Source organism: Oryza sativa, chromosome 9 (genome assembly GCF_034140825.1).
Source record: "Oryza sativa Japonica Group chromosome 9, ASM3414082v1".
Lineage (NCBI taxonomy): Eukaryota > Viridiplantae > Streptophyta > Magnoliopsida > Poales > Poaceae > Oryza > Oryza sativa.
In genome coordinates this window covers 10,698,327-10,714,887 of record NC_089043.1, presented here as the reverse complement: position 1 = coordinate 10,714,887, position 16,561 = coordinate 10,698,327, and the positions used below count along the sequence as shown (strand labels likewise).

At 40.9% G+C, this 16,561-nt stretch overlaps 2 protein-coding genes, 1 long non-coding RNA gene and 1 pseudogene across 4 annotated transcripts; 3 read left to right on the top strand and 1 right to left on the bottom strand.

Annotated features, from left to right (window-relative positions):
* The first annotated feature begins 682 nt into the window (after positions 1–682).
* On the top strand, positions 683–9,899 carry LOC4346626 (sodium/hydrogen exchanger 6). 2 transcript variants are annotated; one of them, XM_015756756.3, is made up of 22 exons: positions 683–1,017; positions 2,758–2,809; positions 2,999–3,058; positions 3,155–3,179; positions 3,255–3,340; positions 3,419–3,530; positions 5,022–5,084; positions 5,172–5,191; positions 5,264–5,361; positions 5,845–5,873; positions 6,332–6,363; positions 6,466–6,513; positions 6,588–6,648; positions 6,755–6,852; positions 6,938–7,013; positions 7,111–7,130; positions 7,871–7,968; positions 8,051–8,160; positions 8,590–8,667; positions 8,977–9,074; positions 9,158–9,240; positions 9,446–9,899. In XM_015756756.3, the coding sequence occupies exons 1-22, from the start codon at positions 801–803 to the stop codon at positions 9,487–9,489; spliced, it is 1,608 nt and encodes a 535-aa protein (XP_015612242.1). In that variant the 5' UTR covers positions 683–800; the 3' UTR covers positions 9,490–9,899. The 2 variants fall into 2 exon arrangements, with proteins under 2 accessions (XP_015612242.1, XP_066160155.1); XM_066304058.1 differs by having other exon boundaries at positions 8,051–8,164; positions 8,594–8,667.
* Positions 8,063–8,727, bottom strand: LOC112936412 (uncharacterized). Its single transcript, XR_003238530.2, has 2 exons — positions 8,594–8,727; positions 8,063–8,164 (listed from the first exon to the last, which is right to left on the bottom strand). It is a non-coding gene; the product is annotated as an uncharacterized lncRNA (long non-coding RNA).
* Positions 9,900–9,991: 92 nt separating the features above from the next.
* LOC107278956 (probable WRKY transcription factor 33) lies at positions 9,992–11,346 on the top strand (annotated as a pseudogene).
* Positions 11,347–12,926: 1,580 nt separating this feature from the next.
* On the top strand, positions 12,927–15,948 carry LOC4346625 (protein ENDOSPERM DEFECTIVE 1). The gene is made up of 6 exons (XM_015755832.3): positions 12,927–13,977; positions 14,092–14,211; positions 14,809–14,925; positions 15,035–15,124; positions 15,379–15,486; positions 15,560–15,948. Exons 1-6 carry the CDS (start codon positions 12,982–12,984, stop codon positions 15,620–15,622), a joined length of 1,494 nt encoding a protein of 497 aa, XP_015611318.2. The 5' UTR covers positions 12,927–12,981; the 3' UTR covers positions 15,623–15,948.
* Positions 15,949–16,561: the final 613 nt, after the last annotated feature.

Below are 16,561 nucleotides of genomic sequence, written 5' to 3'. Positions count from 1 at the left end.
TCTCTGATTAGTGAGTGCCCTGCCTATCAATGCGTGCTCTTCTGTAAAGACCGTGGTTTCAAGGAGGGTGAAAGCTGCTACAAGATCAAATGAGATATCTTCTGTAGCTGTGGACATATCCCATGGATTCCGCCTCCGGGGATACCACATGTTTAGAGTTTTTCTTTTAAAAAATATTGACCGCTAAGGGTCTAAGAGATGATGCTGTGATGAGGTGGATCATAAATTTATAATAGAGATGATGCTGTGATGAGGTAGATCATAAATTTATAATAGTCTCGTATGGAACCATTGTTTTAAGATGTTTTTGATGCTTAGCAAAGTTACATGTTCTTTTATCTTAACTGTTAACACTATCATGCTTTAAAAAAGAACACATCAGTTTGATAAGGAAAATAATTACAATGATCACAGTTCATAAAATAGCATGAAAAAAACAAGCAAATATTATGGGTTGGAATCAATAGAATCCCTTCCAAGTTAGTCGGAAGCTTTAAACCTTTTAAAATGGAAAAGTTATAACTTAGAGGCCCACCAGCAGCGCCAGCGCAACAAGGCAGAAAAATAAAAAAAGCCGAAGAACTAAAATTCTCCACCCACCTGAAAAAAAAAAAAATTCTCCGCCCGAAATCGCGACCCCACCAAAGTCCAAACCCCGCATTCCCCCCACGCTTTCCCCCCCGCGAGCCTTCTGGAAGAAGCACGCATCGATTGACCGCGACCGACCTCGCCGCCGGCGACCGTACGGATTCCGCCCCTCCCCGCCGCGGCGGCGGCACCACCGGGGCGCGCGCGCCGGGATGGCGCTGGAGCTGAGCCTGGTGTCCGCTTCGCCCCCTGGTGGGCTGGCGGCGAGCCCGCCCCCGCCCGCCGCCATCCCGGGGAAGGAGCAGCAGGTGGCCGGGGTGGGGATCCTGCTGCAGATCTCCATGCTCGTGCTCTCCTTCGTGCTCGGCCACGTCCTCCGCCGCCACCGGTTCTACTACCTCCCCGAGGCCAGCGCGTCTCTCCTCATCGGTACGTACGCGCGCTACGAATTGATCGTGCGAGTCGCAAACCCTAGCTGTCAAGGATCGTTTCGTTTATAGAGTTTGGATTAGTTTGTTGAGGTGATTATTGGTTTGTGGGATTTAGAAATTAGAAGTGGGATGTTCAGATGGAGATGGTATGGGGATTGATGCATGTTTCCGATGCCCTGCAAATACTGTGAAGGGTTGGAATTCAGTGCCATTCTAGGTGAAATGCGAAAATGAGCCGGGATCATGCTAATAATGTAGATAATTCATTTTGTCTGCCTTTGCCTCTGTGGTAGCTTTTCTACAAGAAACTTAATTCTAGATGAAATTTTCAGCGAAATGAGAAGGGATCATACTATTAATGCAGATGATTCATTTAGGAGATGCTGCATGGTAGCACTTAATTTGTCTACCTTTGTACCCCATTTATTGGGATACACAATTCTTTCGAGCCATGGCATCATAATATTAGGTCCCGTTTGTTTCCACTACAAAGAGTGGATAAAGTTTTGGATATTCGTGGCACGCTTTTCAAACTGCTAAACGGTGCGTTTCGTGCGAAAACTTTCTATATGAAGGTTGCTCTAAAATATTAGATTAATATATTTTTCAAGTTTGTAATAATTAAAACTTAATTAATCATACGTTAATACCACCTCGTTTTGGGTAAAATACTTAGTCTTCATCTTTATCTTTATCTTGAGGAGAAAAGAACACCACCTTACTAAAGTTAACACTAACTAGCTAGATTCTATGGCATAGGGCGTCACAGCATGAGTAATTTTTTAAAGAAAAAGATCACCGATAATATGTTCTGAGTTTATCACAGAAACAAGTTGATGATATGATAATTTTATATTAAAAAATAGAGCTGTATCAATGAGACCGTGGAAAGATAGAACCTCAAGTAAAAAGGGAACGTAAAGAATGGATCAACACCATTTCCTTGTATGGTCATAAGCTGGTAGAAGGAATAGAAGAAATGGATAAATCATACGTTTCGACTAGAATAATGGCAGTTTTTTGTTGGCTTATTTCTGTTTTTTGGTTGAGTTTAATGCCATTTAAGTAATGCCATGAATGGGAATGCAAATTATATATAAAAAATAAAAATCAATACATAGATTTAAGGACCTCCCCTCAAATGTACATGGCGCTGTAAGTTTTCCTTTGCTTGATTTTTTTATGTAGTTAATTTGGGGTAGGAACTAGTTCCATGGTTTCTGTTTTACCTTGTTCCCCTCATATGGAGAAATTGCATGACCTGTCATCCATTTGTGTTACCCTGCAAGTTTCAAGTCTGGAAAAGAGAAATTTAAATGAAAATTTGTTGAATTTTCTTATTCCGCTTGCCTTGTTGTTACTCATGGGAAACTCAACAGTAGGGTCAATATTAAAGTCATAAATGATACATGAGTAAAAACATATGTTCTTAATAACAAACCATTTTCAAGTATAAATGCTCGATTTGCATGCCTTGATTAGTAGTAGCTATCCTTTGATCAAGGTGAACAACTACAATCCATGTTCTGCTTGCATAGAAGCTGAGCTGATGCAAATCAAGCTCAGTTACATGAGTAAAAACTTCATCATGAAAATAAGTTGAGTTCTCTAGTTCTTTTGTATTTTCTTAAATTTGTCATATGATTTCCTTTATGACAGACTCGCGATATCAATATCATTTTGATCATGCATATTGTGGACACCCTTTATGTATGGAACTTTAATGATTCTGTTACAGGTCTAGTTGTCGGTGGGCTTGCTAATATTTCAAATACAGAGACCAACACTAGGTTTGTGTTGTTTTATTAACATTTATACACAATGCAAGAGTATTTTTCACATGATGTAGACATATGCTATGCAAGATTTGGGAGTTATTTCATTCCCGTATCATGCTTATTATTATCAGGAATTCAGGATCTTATGCATGCTGTATGTATGCTTTCCATTGATTCTATCTTGTTTCCTTCAATGTGCAGGATGTGGTTCAACTTCCATGACGAATTTTTCTTCTTGTTCTTATTGCCTCCAATAATATTATATCCTTTTGATTTTCAAATTCAAACTTAATTTCTTATACTGTTCTAAAAGATGCTTCATAATATCTGAATACGTTTTCCTTGACTTCATAGAACCCAATCAGGATTCAGTCTATCCCCAGTAAGTACCTCATGATGGCAATAATTCAAATTGTCTAGACTTCTTTCCTTGAAATAATAATATATTTTTTTACAGAAACCATTCTTTGCAAATTTTGGGGCTATTGTAACTTTTGCCATCCTTGGGACATTCATTGCTTCTGTTGTAACAGGAGTTCTCGTGTAAGAATTTCACAAACTTTTTGTTCTAATTCTGTCTGAAGTATTTTATCTTACTAGTCAACCTCTATCATACTGCAGCTATCTTGGTGGGTTGACATTTCTAATGTACAAACTTCCATTTGTTGAGTGCCTCATGTTCGGTGCTCTTATATCTGCAACTGATCCTGTCACTGTGTTATCAATATTCCAGGTGCTTATTTTTTTCACGTATCTCGTTCTTGGACATGTGTACTTATAATTCACGTAACTGCCTTGCATGGCTAGAAGGTGATTAGGATATCATATAGATATAGATTGGGAAGAAAACTTTGTATGAGATGCTTAAATTTTTCATGCACGAAACTGCACACATACACATACACACTTTACCAATATGAGTAAACCTCTTATCTCAGGAAACCTATCCTAAACCATGTACTACATCTATAGGGAAACATGCCTAACTAGCAAGATGACTAAGGTACCGTTTGAATTAGCAAATCCATCATTTGATTTTCAGCTTATAATAAGCCACTGCTAAATTTGATTTTTAAAACTTAATTTTGGAGTTGATTTTGGGGTTTCTTCATCATGTTTTATTTTTGAGCATTGGCTTTTAAACTACGAATAACACAGATATAAACGGTTTACACATAATTTCTTTTGGGTTGCTTCTATGCCGTTTTATGGCTTATCAGATATAGGCCAAACAATAAGACTGTAGATGATTGGTGGATGAAAGCTGCTGGATGATTTACTTGAATATAGGGATAAAATAAATATTATATATCGTAAACTGAACAAATAGCTTATAACAAGTGGTCCAAGGAAGCAATGCAGTAGAAGATTTTTTTTTTTTTTGAGAAAACATAGTTTTAGAAGCGTGGAGCAAATAATCCGGTGGATAGTCTGAAAAGAACAGGGCCTAAGTATTAATGCACCAGCAGGGCTAGGAAACAGCACATATTGATACACTCTTGTGAACAGATTTTTGTTTGAACTTCGCTGTTGCATTATGATTTCTATATTACATGATGTTGTCTAATACAAAAAGAAAATTTTAATGAGGTTGTAAGCAGTCAATAAATCAGAAGTTGTCTCTGTTGTTTGATGTTTTAAAATTGTTGTGTTCTCATTCTTGAAAGACGCATCATCTTCATTTCTTTATATTGCTACTAGTGAAGCATACCATAGACTCTCAGTACTATACATGGAACCCCACTTTTAGAGGCAAATGATTGTTTATGTAAGTAAATGTAAAATAGAAACCTGGTTGCAATGCTAAATGAATATGAAACATTCTGAAAGCAAATATTATCCTAATGCCCAGGTAATTGATAAAAAATGTGCTAAACTCGTAACACTGTTTTGTTGTAGTTTCAGTGTTGTACCATATTTTTGGTAGCATTTGGCTTGAACTTGAAAACAGATCATTACTACTAGATTTTGATGCACCATCAGAATTTACAACAGAAGTTTGTGGTGGTAAAGTTACTGTATATTTAGTGTAACATACTGAATCAGTGCATGCAGCCATTATTATTATTTTTTATGTACTTTGATATATGTCCTTAGCCAATGTTTTTTTTAAAGATGTTCCATTGTTTAAATATGGCATATTAAAAAATGTTGGAGGATTAGTGGCCATATGGATGTTGGGAATCTGAACTAATGATGCATCTCCTGAAATTATTCCATGCAGGAGCTGGGCACTGATGTTAACTTGTATGCTCTTGTGTTTGGAGAATCTGTTCTAAATGATGCGGTTTGTTTTTACTTCTTTCGAGTGCATGCAATAGTAGTAATTACTTTTGTTTATGACTAACATGCATATCTTATTTGGATAGTGCAGATGGCGATTTCGCTTTACAGGTCTGTCTCTTTCAATTACATATAATTCTTTTGACATATGCATTTCTTGCTTATATCTATCCTTTTGTTCAGGACAATGTCATTGGTCAGAAGTCAAGCAGCAGCTGGGGAGAACTTCTTTATGATGGTTTTCCAGTTCCTTGAGACCTTTGTTGGTTCATTGTCATCAGGTTGCATCACAGCTCAGAATATTCTCAACTATTTCAAAGGGACCTTTGGCATTGTGGTTGCCTTCTAAAATTGGTTCTGTTTGATGCAAGCTAATGAACATCATATATTTTAGAGCAATATAAGAATTATTTTACTAGAATAGGTAAAAACAATGTTTTAATGTATGGTACATAACAGCACAGCAGGGCACAGTATTAATGGCTGGATCTTATATAATATGCTACCCCTTCATGTTAGCAAAAATGCTCTAGCAAGTTTAGTCATAAACGTTCTCCCTTTTGAGGAACTAGACTCTGATGATCAAATACCAAAATTTAGTTTTATACCGTAGATGCCCGGAAAATATGTACCTGCTTTTACTCGGGGTTGAAATTTTCTGGACAACGATATATTCTCCATCACTAATTCGAACTGATCTAGTCCCTTTCATAGTCATTGTCAATTCATTAGCTCATGTAACCATTCCATTTGTCGGATTGCAGGTGTTGGAGTTGGATTTATCTCTGCTCTTATATCCTTTTCCTAAGTTCTACATGGAAACTCTGTTTGCAAAACATGAAAGACTATGCATGCTTAGTATTGACCAGTGTGTGTTTAATCTTATCTTCATATACCAATTCAAAATCTTCCTCTTTAAACAACTTTCACAAGAAATGTTCTTCTCTTAGATTAGCAGCAACAAAGAAAACATGGTAGAATCTAAATTGCAATATTCATTTTCTTCTTATGGTCATGTTTTCCATTGCTCTTATTGAATGTTAGCTAAATCTTCATATGCTTTTTAGTGGCAGTTGTGTTATCAGTCCTTGGCTCCTTATAGCTTTGTGTAAAATGCATTATTTTTTTCTTTGTAATAGTGTTAAATTGCAATATTTATGTATTACTATTTACCATTTACTCATTGCTTGTTTTACGGTAAATTATTTTATTTACTACTTGATCTTGTGCAACCTTGACCACTCTGTGTACCTGTTTAAGTATGCTGGACTGGATATTGACAAGTAAGTCATATCATGCTACCTGCTTTTAGTTCATAGACTTTTTCATGATTTCATACGAAATATGTTGCCAGTCTAAGCCTGCTGAATTGTTAACGGTTTCAGTCTTCAAAACTTGGAGTGCTGCCTTTTTGTTCTCTTCCCATACTTCTCGTAAGGACACTTAAATACTTCACTCTACCCTTCTTCTATACTTTTTTTATTAAAATATTTCGTATCAATTCTAGGTATATGTTAGCAGAAGGACTTGGGTTGTCAGGAATTGTTTCCATACTATTCACAGGAATGGTAAGTACAATATGCAATATTGCAAAATAGCATATTATATGAAAAACCATATCTGCACACCATGGCTATGTCTCTTGGAATCATACTTGCTATTTTTTTTTCTCAGGTTATGAAGCACTATACATTTTCCAATCTCTCAAACAACTCTCAGCGCTTCGTTTCTGCCTTCTTTCACTTGCTGTCATCTTTAGCAGAAACATTTGTGTAAGCTCAGGAGCTTTGTTTGAGTAATATAAAAACAACCATTCCCTTTTGCTCTTAATGGACAATTCCTGAATTCATTTTTCAGGTTCATTTATATGGGCTTTGATATTGCCATGGAAGAACATAGCTGGTCTCATGTGGGCTTCATATTCTTCTCAATTGTATCCTTAATTTTGTTTTTCATTTTCCTAAATCGCCAGTTTTGGCCTTTTCTCTGTTTGGTAGAAAATTGGTTCCTTGACTTACTGAACAACACAGATATTTATAATCATTGCAAGGTACTGTCATGACTTATGAGCCCTCTATGCAAATATAATACTTAATTGGCAGCCAAAGCCACAGTTTTGTCCTGATTTGCAAAATTATGTCTTCTCTATAGTAAAAGCATGTAGTAGTGGGATGTATATGAAAGATCTATCCCTTATTTATGTGCATCTATGACCATTCAATACAGTTTAGACTTTAGAGAAATGATAGATGTCGCGAGAGCTTATATCATTTATCTACATGCTTGAATATATGACTGCAATAATGTTAGACCAGATGTAGAAAATCTGTCCCAAGTGTCAAATTGATCAGTTCCAAGTTAAGCCTCAGTGTAGGAACAGAATTTTCACAATTTTTCACTTGCATTTATGATGTAATTTATATGTACTCCCTCCTATTTTAAATTACTTGTGGTTCTAGGTTTTTCCTAAGTCAAACATTCTAAGCTTTGATCGTCCATTTCTATACACTTGTATAGTTTAACATCATAAGCTTTACTCCCTCCATCCCAAAATATGTTGACTTTTAGCTGGCAAGAAGTTGCTATATTTTGGGACGGCGGTAGTATATTTTTAGATTCACCCTGAGAAATATACGGATTTCTAAAAATTAATGGTCAAAGATTGACATGTTTGACTTAGGACAAACCTAGAACGATAATTAATTTGAAACAGAGGGAGTATTCAGTTTTACATTGGTTGTTTCTCATCTTGGCGGTGGTGTTTAACTTTATACATTATTTACTCTGCAGGGCAGTAAATGTCTTTTCTTGTGCATATTTGGTTAACATGTCACGGCCAGAACATCGACGCATACCTCTAAAGCATCAGAAAGCACTTTGGTTTAGTGGTGAGGGCAGATCGCCATTACAGCTGGTAGTTTATATGATTCACATTTCATTCAAGATAATTGTTCTTATTTGTACAAACAGGGCTTAGAGGGGCCATGGCTTTTGCACTTGCTCTCCAATCTGCCAATGAACTTCCTGGAGGACATGGAAAAACAATATTCACAACCACCACAGCTATTGTTGTTTTAACGGTACCTGCACGTTTTCCATTTTCTATTACTTTGACTTCAATAAATGGTGACACTATTGATTGGAATGCTATTGTTTATTCTTACGGCCGTCCTTCAGATGGCATGTCATGCTTGCACATATACTCTACTAGTTGGGTAACTTCTCTGTGCATATGGTACTTTCAAATAGGCAATTTATTGTTGATGTGGCTGCCTTACAAAATTAGTTCCATAGACCAACCAAAATTTTCCAAACCATTAGGAAAATACAAGGCATGGAAATTCAAATTGCTACATGCATTCTGTGCATTTTTTTTCCTGGTGTTGCACGTATGGGAGTCCTGAATCATTGAACTAACAATGAGATAATGCATCAGTAGGAGTAGGACTAGTGCAATATTAATTGAAAGTAAACTGAACAGTTCTAATCAATCACCTGAAACCTCACAGGTACTTCTTATCGGAGGATCGACGGGCACCATGCTGGAAGCTTTGGATGTAATTGGTGATGAAAACAGATCAATAGAAGTAAGCGTCGTTTTTTTTTTCATAATTCTGAATGGCTTGTCACTACTCTCTTTAAGACTTAAGATGGACCTGGGCTACAGAATACTGTTCCAATTTCTAGAAGCAAAAATATTATCATCAAAGGTGGCTGATTTGGTTATCTTGTTTCCATTGCCCATCTGGTTCATCCAATGAGACTACGGTTGATTAACTGTGTTATTGGTCATTGCACGATTTAGGTTATTTGGTCTTGTATAATTTGCTTGTTTCTTATACTTTAAAGACAATTAGGAGTTAGGACTAAAGACTTCTGTGTGACACCACTTGCAGAATTATGACGACAACAATGGTTACATCCCCCCAACGTATGAGGAAGGTTCATCATCTGGAGGAGGATTAAGAATGAAACTGAAGGAATTCCACAAAAGGTACTACCTGTCTTATGTTTCCATTCGCTACACGTCATAACATGAAAAAAGGAAATGCTTATCGCCTTGTAATGATCATGCAGCACGACATCGTTCACTGCCCTTGACAGGAACTATCTGACTCCATTTTTCACCAGTCAAACTGATGAGGATGATGATGTCTTCGGTAAGTAGCTTATTCTTTTACATGGTAGCTAGCATACAAGAGTCCGCATGATACTGCAAAATGATCTTATTTGCCTAGTCTGAAATGTGTTGTATCGTAATTGTATTATCAACTTAATTTTTACTGCATGGGCTGCAGTTTTTTTTGATCTTTTCCCCTCAATTGCTGAGACTGTTCATTGTTGTCTTCTTGTTTTGTGATATAGGTGAACAACCCCAAAACCAGAGACGCGGATTCTATGACCAATAGCTTGGATGAGTTGCCACCTGACAGCCACATACACGATACTTAGCATGGTAGCATGTGATGAGATTGGAAGCGATCGTAAGTATACAACTTCTCATAGTTGAATAGCATATGAAAGAGCATACCGTAGGATAGATATCATAACACAACTTGATTCGTCGGCGATGACGAAAGCATGCTGCTTCATGTATATATTTTAGGCCTCGATTAGTACGTGGTGGAGCTGTAATGAGACAAAAATGATTGTAAGGGAAAAAAAACTGAGCCCAAGCCCATGTCATGAGTTAGAATGATTGCAATAACCCAGAGCTGATCATTGGCAGCTTACTGTCAAGTTGGAAAAGCATGTTAACCAAATCACCAGCTGTGTCATTGGCTGGTCTTGAAGTTACTGATCATCATTGGGGCTTAAATCATTCATGTTTGAAAACTTGTCGAATTTCCGATGACACTTGTTGGCTGTTGCATTCAATATGATAGTGGTACTAGTACTAGTAGTACCATATTGTCCTTGGATGTGCCGTGTTGATGACACTCAAAATATCTGCCGTTGTCCGGCTACTGAATAGAAATTGGCCATTATGCCACTCCCAAGAGTGGGTTTCGCCAAAATGCCATTCTGCCGAATGGATTCGTTAAAATGCCATGTACAAGAGATACCAAACATTTGTTTTGCCATTTGCGCCAATTCTCTCCATTTTTACCTAATTTTGCATCTGGGCTGACCAAAATACCCCTTCGGGCTGGTTCAAGACCAGTACTCCGCAACACCTCCTCCGGCTGTGCCGCCGCCGCCGCCTGCGCGGACCAGTACTCCGCCGCGACGCCCGATAACTCCTCCGTCACGTTCGGTGACGACGAGGCCGACAACGAGTCGCATAGCAGCGAAGGCTACGAGCCCGAAGCCAAGTGCTGGTAAGCCATCATCACTCAATCAGCAATCAAAACGTAAATCTCCACGTGTGTGCATGTGTTCTTGGGTCTCATGGATGTCATGGCTGTGTGGTTTTAGGAAGGAGGATGCTGACAATGAGGGTAGCTCCGGCGGCATGGGCGGCGGCGCTGGCGGGAAGCCGGTGCGCAAGCCGAGGCTTGTGGTGCACACGCTGAGCGACATCGACGTCAACATCGACATCCTCGACGCCGGCTTCCGGTGGAGGAAGTACGGCCAGAAGGTCGTCAAGGGCAACCCCAACCCAAGGTAATCAATCAATCAATCTCCTCACTAATCAAAGAATTAACCAGATAAAATTCCGTCGATAAGTCGATCAATCTCTGTTCTTGTATGCATCTCTCTAATAATCAATCTGTTCTTGAATGGCAGGAGCTACTACAAGTGCACGACGGTGGGTTGCCCGGTGCGGTAGCACGTGGAGCGGGCGTTGCACGACACGCGTGCCGTGATCACCACATACGCCGGCGCCGTCGTCCAGCGCGATCCGGCCGTCGGCTGTCTCCGGCCAGCAGGGGCACTACACCCTCGAGATGCTCCCCAATCCCGCCTGCCTTTACAGCGGCTAACGGCGCCGGCGCGGCGTTCCAGCGCACCAAGGACAAGCCGCGGGACGACCTGTTCGTCGAGTCGCTCCTCTGCTAGTGCCACTGCTAGCCCGAGCCGATCTGGGCCCCACATCGCCTGCTTCCCATGTGACCGAGTTAGAACAAGCAGCCGAAAGGGCATTTTGGTCAGGTCGGGTGCGAAATTGGGTGGAAATGGAGAGAATTGGTCCAAATGGCAAAACAAATGTTTGGCATCTCTTGTGCATGGCATTTTAACGAATCCATTCGGCGGAATGTCATTCTGGCGAAACCCACTTTTGACAGTGGCATAATATCCAATTTCTCACTGTATTCACGTTACGTTGTTCATGACACTCGTAGTAACATAATTGCCGTACTCTTTGTTCCAAAATAAATCAAACTTAGATAGTAGGAGTACTTTGTTTAGATTCGGGGTAGTATTAGATTGTATCATAGTTGTACTTCAGTGTAACGTCGCTGCTCGTCGTCCCTGGTACACTGTACACGTAGTGCAGAGCTAAATATAATTAACAATATAATAATGATGGTTGCAGCAATAAAACTTGTATGAATTTATTGCCTATTTATTTATTACAATGAATACTCCCTCCATACTCATAAAGGAAGTCGTTTAGGACAGCGACACGGTCTTCAAAATACAACTTTGACTTCTCGTTTCTATAAAAATATTTATTGAAAAGTGATATATTTATACTTTTATGAAAGTATTTTTCAAGACAAATCTATACATATAATTTTTACATTTTTAAACTCAACAGCTTGAGAGTTTTTCATAATTTATATTCTCAAGGTTTGACTTAAACATTGTTCTAAACGACTTTCTTTACGAGTACGGAGGGAGTATCTAATAACAGGTACAGTAGAAAGGTTCCATAGCCATAATTTGAAGTAGTACTACGTCAGTTTGGTCCTTGACGTAGTTAATTGCAATACTTGATTGATGAATAATGAGCCAACAAAGATGTCCTGAATCATCTACGGGGAAAAGCATTCCCTAATTTTTTTTGCCGCTCCTGATGTTTTATGCGCAAAACGTACGAGGCCCCATCGTTTCCTCTATTTAGCATTAGTTGCTACCAAAATTTTAATTTTAAAATTTAATTTTTGAAGTTGATTTTGAAGCTTTTTTCCATCTAATTTTATTTTTAGAATTGGCATTTAAGTCGCTAAAATTAGAATGAGTCCATGGGACATTGGGTTCCGCCAACAAAACAAGAGGAAACCGGTACCTGCGAGACTGGCGAAGTCGGCACAAGAAGTAGGCAAAGCTAAAGAGGATTTTGAGTCCTCTGCTCTAACCAGCCATATTATTATTTTGCTAATACACCGTATGACGTATTATCCATATTCGGCCAAAAGGCCTAAAACTCAAAAGAAGAGGTTATGTTCAGATTGGAGAGAATCGTTTATTCGCACTCATGTTTCCTAAATGGCTAAAAATACGTTTCTTTTTAAATATTTATATAGAAAAGTTGCTCTAAAAACCATATTAAATCTACTTTTAAGTTAAAAAGAAATTAATAATCAGTTATTTATGCGGTCGGCTCATTTTGCAATCTCCATTTGTAGAAATCCTGCGTTTTCTCTTCACCAAACGGGTTTGTGTTACATTATCGAGATCACCGATGATGGATGTTGGAACGCCGATGACGCCGCGGAGAGCTCCCCCGTTTTGGTCGGTGGAGGCGGCAACCCCGCCATCACCACTCGACTGCAACAACACACAAAGGGACAAACACAGATCAGCCGTTCATCTGGCGACCCCGCATCTGGCAAAATCCTCACGGGGCCTCACATCCCCTTTCTCGCCGGCGCCGTATTAAAACAACCCGATCCCTCGAAACTAGCCGTTACGCGTCAACGGCTACTTCTCCTTATCCCCACCTCCTCCTCCTCCCCCCCCTCTCTCTCCTCCTCCTCCTCCATTCCGATCTGGTCAGATCGCCGCCTCCCATGGCCATCGCCGCGCCGCCCCCGCCCCCGCCCCCGCCCCAGCGTACGGACATGCCGGCGGCAGCGGACCTGCCACCACCCCCGCCGCCGCTCGCGATCCCGCTCCCGGAGACCACGCGCCGCCCGCGCCGCCGCACCAGGGAGGTCAGCTCCAGGTACCTCTCCTCCACCACCCCGGGCCCCGTCCCCTCCTCCCCGCGCCTCTCCACCTCCTCGTCGCGGACCCCGTCCCCGAGGGCCCACCGCCCCCGCGCCGCCACCCCTTTCGCCAACGAGAACCACCCGCCGCCGCCGCCTCCGCCGTCCACGGCGTCACGCAGGCGCGCCGTCCTCAAGCTGTTCGACGACGGTTCCGGCGGCGCCAACCCGCGCGCGTCGGCTGCGGCTGCGGCGGGGACGCCGCGGGCCCTGCACCGGTCGACGAGCGGGCCGGCGGCGGCCGCGGCATCCACCGCGCGGAGAGGGTACCCGCGCATGCCGACGCCCGCGCGGGCCGCCTCCTGCCCGTCGTCGTCGTCCGCGGCGGCCGCGGACGACGCCGCGTCCTGCTGCTCCTCCGACACGGGGTCCACCTTCACCGACCTCTCCGAGGTCGACGGGATCGCGCTACCGGCCGCGCCATGCGAGAGCCCGCCGCTGCTCGGCCCAGCGTCCTGCCGTGGGGGCCGTCTCTCGTCGGAGCTCCGCTCGTCGGTGCCTGAGTCCGGTGGATCAGTGAGGGCGTTGAACCCGCTGTGCTACCGCTCGCTCAATTCGGCCCTGTCCGGTTGCCCGGCGCCGGCGGGGAAGGCGGCGGTGAACGCCGCGAGACCACCGCAGCCGCATGGGGTGAAGGCAGCCGAATCGAAGAAGGTGGCCATGATTGGAGGGAGGAAAGTCCCCGGGAAGCAGGAGGACGTGCACCAGCTCAGGATGCTGGAGAACTCCTACCTCCAGTACAGGTTCATGAACGCCCGGGCAGAGGCCGTGGCAAGGGCCAAGGCTTCAGTGGCAGAGGTGAGGTTTTCTTTCACGACTGGCTTGTTTTGCTGATCTGAACCTCGATGATTATGGAATTTGGAGTCCCAATTAGAATACTGATGATGTGGTTTCTTCCTCTCTTGGATGAAGAAATCCCTCTTTGGGCTTGAGGAGAGGATCACTGCGCTGCGGGTATCTGTCGCCGAGAAGAAGATGGAGGTGGAGAGGATGAGGAGGGAGCAGACATTGCGCTCTGTTGTTGATGCTCAGGTATAGCGAAATTGGGCTCCTCCTTCTTTCTGTAAATTTTGAATTGCTATGGGGCGTTTTGCGTAGTAATTGGTCCAAATGAAAATGAATGAATATTGAATTCGATGCGTGGGAAAGTGGTGAATTGATGTATCACATGATGTATCAAATAATTTACTGACTCATGTGACTTGGGGTAGTGTTATTTTGCACCAACATCACAAGTTCACAACCTTTCATCTCAGTTGTCATTCTATGGTACTCGGTAAATTGGATCCATACGTTTATCTTGAAATCCAGATCAACCCACTGGCCTGCATTACTAGTTTAATCTCTGAATATTTTTTAAGAAAAAGAGGAACATGTTATTTTTAAGAAAACTTAACCTGTGGCTCCTTTTGTTTTCCTATTCTAGTATTCTGTTGTACTATCAAATTTAATATTCAGAGAACCTAAGAGCTAGAAGCCACCAAATTGAGAGAAGACCTATACTACTGACTGCATTATTATAACAGTAGATTTATCATGTTATTATGACATAAGTTTTACAATGTTATTATGACAGTAGTTTTCATCATGTTCGACTTGTTAAAATTTCTTTTCTGGCCAAACTTTCAGGTACCGCACTTGGATCAATGGTGTGATCTTGAGGGGGATCATTCAAGCTCTCTTATCGGGTTAACATCAGCCCTGTATAATTCTTCACTTAGACTACCAGTCATTGGGAATGTTCGGGTATGGTTTCATTTTAACCACGTCCAATGCTACATCAATTATGAAAGTAATGCAGATTAAGCATTTCATTATTTGTATTAAGGGGAAAAAATTCTTCTACTGTTTGCAGGCAAATAGCGAGGAAATTACAGAAGTTCTCAACTCTTCTGTACAACTGCTGGAACCAGTGTCTTCTTGTGTTAAAAATTTTCTACCAAAGGTGAGAAACCATATTAACCTTAAACATTTTACACCTTTCCAAGAGTTTGGGAGTTCGTAATGCCACATGTAAACTTATTGGAGTGGCTCCTGGCCCTGGGGAGTTAATGCAATAGAACGTATGACAGACCTTTGAATACCATACCAAGTCCTGATAATCTTATTTTACAACTTTGATCCATAAAGTAAGAAAGCTTCATCTAGGAACTTCACTGTGTTCTTCCATTGATGCAAATAAAATCTATCTGTGTCCAGGTTCAAGAAGTTGACGATGTGGCTGCTAAGCTTGCCCAAGTTATAGCTAGTGAAAGAGTTGCGATTGAGGAGTGCGGGAATCTCCTCTATCAAGCTCACAATTTGCAGGTATTGTTTTGGACATTTCGTGAAATTTCGTGAAATACCTACCTACCGCGTTAATGATTTTGAATTTATGTAGATGCGAGAGTATAGCTTGAGGAGCCAAGTCATGCAACTGAAGCAGCAAGACGAACCAAAATGAAGAAAGAGGAGTTCAAAAACAAACACGCACCAAACTCATTTGTTTGACAGGCAGAACACAAATTTTTTGTTTGTGCTTATTTGTGATCAGGCCAGCTGATCATACATGATTAAAAGCAGAAGCATCCTTCTGCACGGCCCAAGATTCTTTGTGGTACATATGTTAATTCTTTTGTCGGTCATTTGTTTCTGTCATCATAGAAGCATTCTTGTTTGTTAGTGTTCGTAAGAACTGTCAGAATTGTGGTTCTGCAAATCAAAATTTTGTTTATTCTTTGTATATATACTTTCCATAAATAATTATTGACTTAATTTTCTTTCAGAAAATCCAGAGACGACTTGTGTGAAGAAAGTTGTATTGCCAATAGATGTAGAACTAACTCGTAAAAAGATTGAGAAGATCAAGTTCTTTTACCCACTAATAATCCTTGAATTGCTAGCAACTATAAAACTTACTAGCACCTATGTTCAAGATAATACTAGCTTTAAAATCAAAATTATCAGCCATAATATTATTCTTGCCCAGGCTCTAAAAAATTTCTAGATCCATGTATACATACGTATAAACTTTGTATATACGTAAATAAACTATATACAGGGCGGCACCCATCCATCAACTTGTAGCATTGCATTGAGGACCGTGAGTTTATTTTGGTCCCATTATCGAACAAACTAGCCACAGACACAACGTTGTCAGAAAAGCCACCAAAATTCACATTGATTTATTACATTGACCATACCTGCAATGCCGGATGCACTGCAACTTTTGACGGGCAAGTCTATACATGCAAAATATTTTTTACAAAACTCGTACTAAAATTTTCTTACGTGGCAATGCCGCGAGTAAATGAGATTTCCTACAAGTCGCACCTAGTTAAACCAAATAGTTAAAGAGTATTTTGTAAGAAAATTTTAGGCTGTGTTCGCATGTGGATGATGG

Excerpts from the sequence above, each read along its gene's own strand:
- LOC4346625 (XM_015755832.3), top strand. The coding sequence starts at position 12,982 with ATGGCCATCGCCGCGCCGCCCCCGCCCCCGCCCCCGCCCCAGCGTACG. Across the intron at positions 13,978-14,091 it reads CCAAGGCTTCAGTGGCAGAG|AAATCCCTCTTTGGGCTTGA; the intron begins GTGAGGTTTTCT and ends TCTTGGATGAAG. Across the intron at positions 15,125-15,378 it reads TTAAAAATTTTCTACCAAAG|GTTCAAGAAGTTGACGATGT; the intron begins GTGAGAAACCAT and ends ATCTGTGTCCAG.
- LOC4346626 (XM_015756756.3), top strand. The coding sequence starts at position 801 with ATGGCGCTGGAGCTGAGCCTGGTGTCCGCTTCGCCCCCTGGTGGGCTG. Across the intron at positions 6,364-6,465 it reads GCTGGACTGGATATTGACAA|TCTTCAAAACTTGGAGTGCT; the intron begins GTAAGTCATATC and ends TAACGGTTTCAG. Across the intron at positions 8,668-8,976 it reads ATGAAAACAGATCAATAGAA|AATTATGACGACAACAATGG; the intron begins GTAAGCGTCGTT and ends CACCACTTGCAG.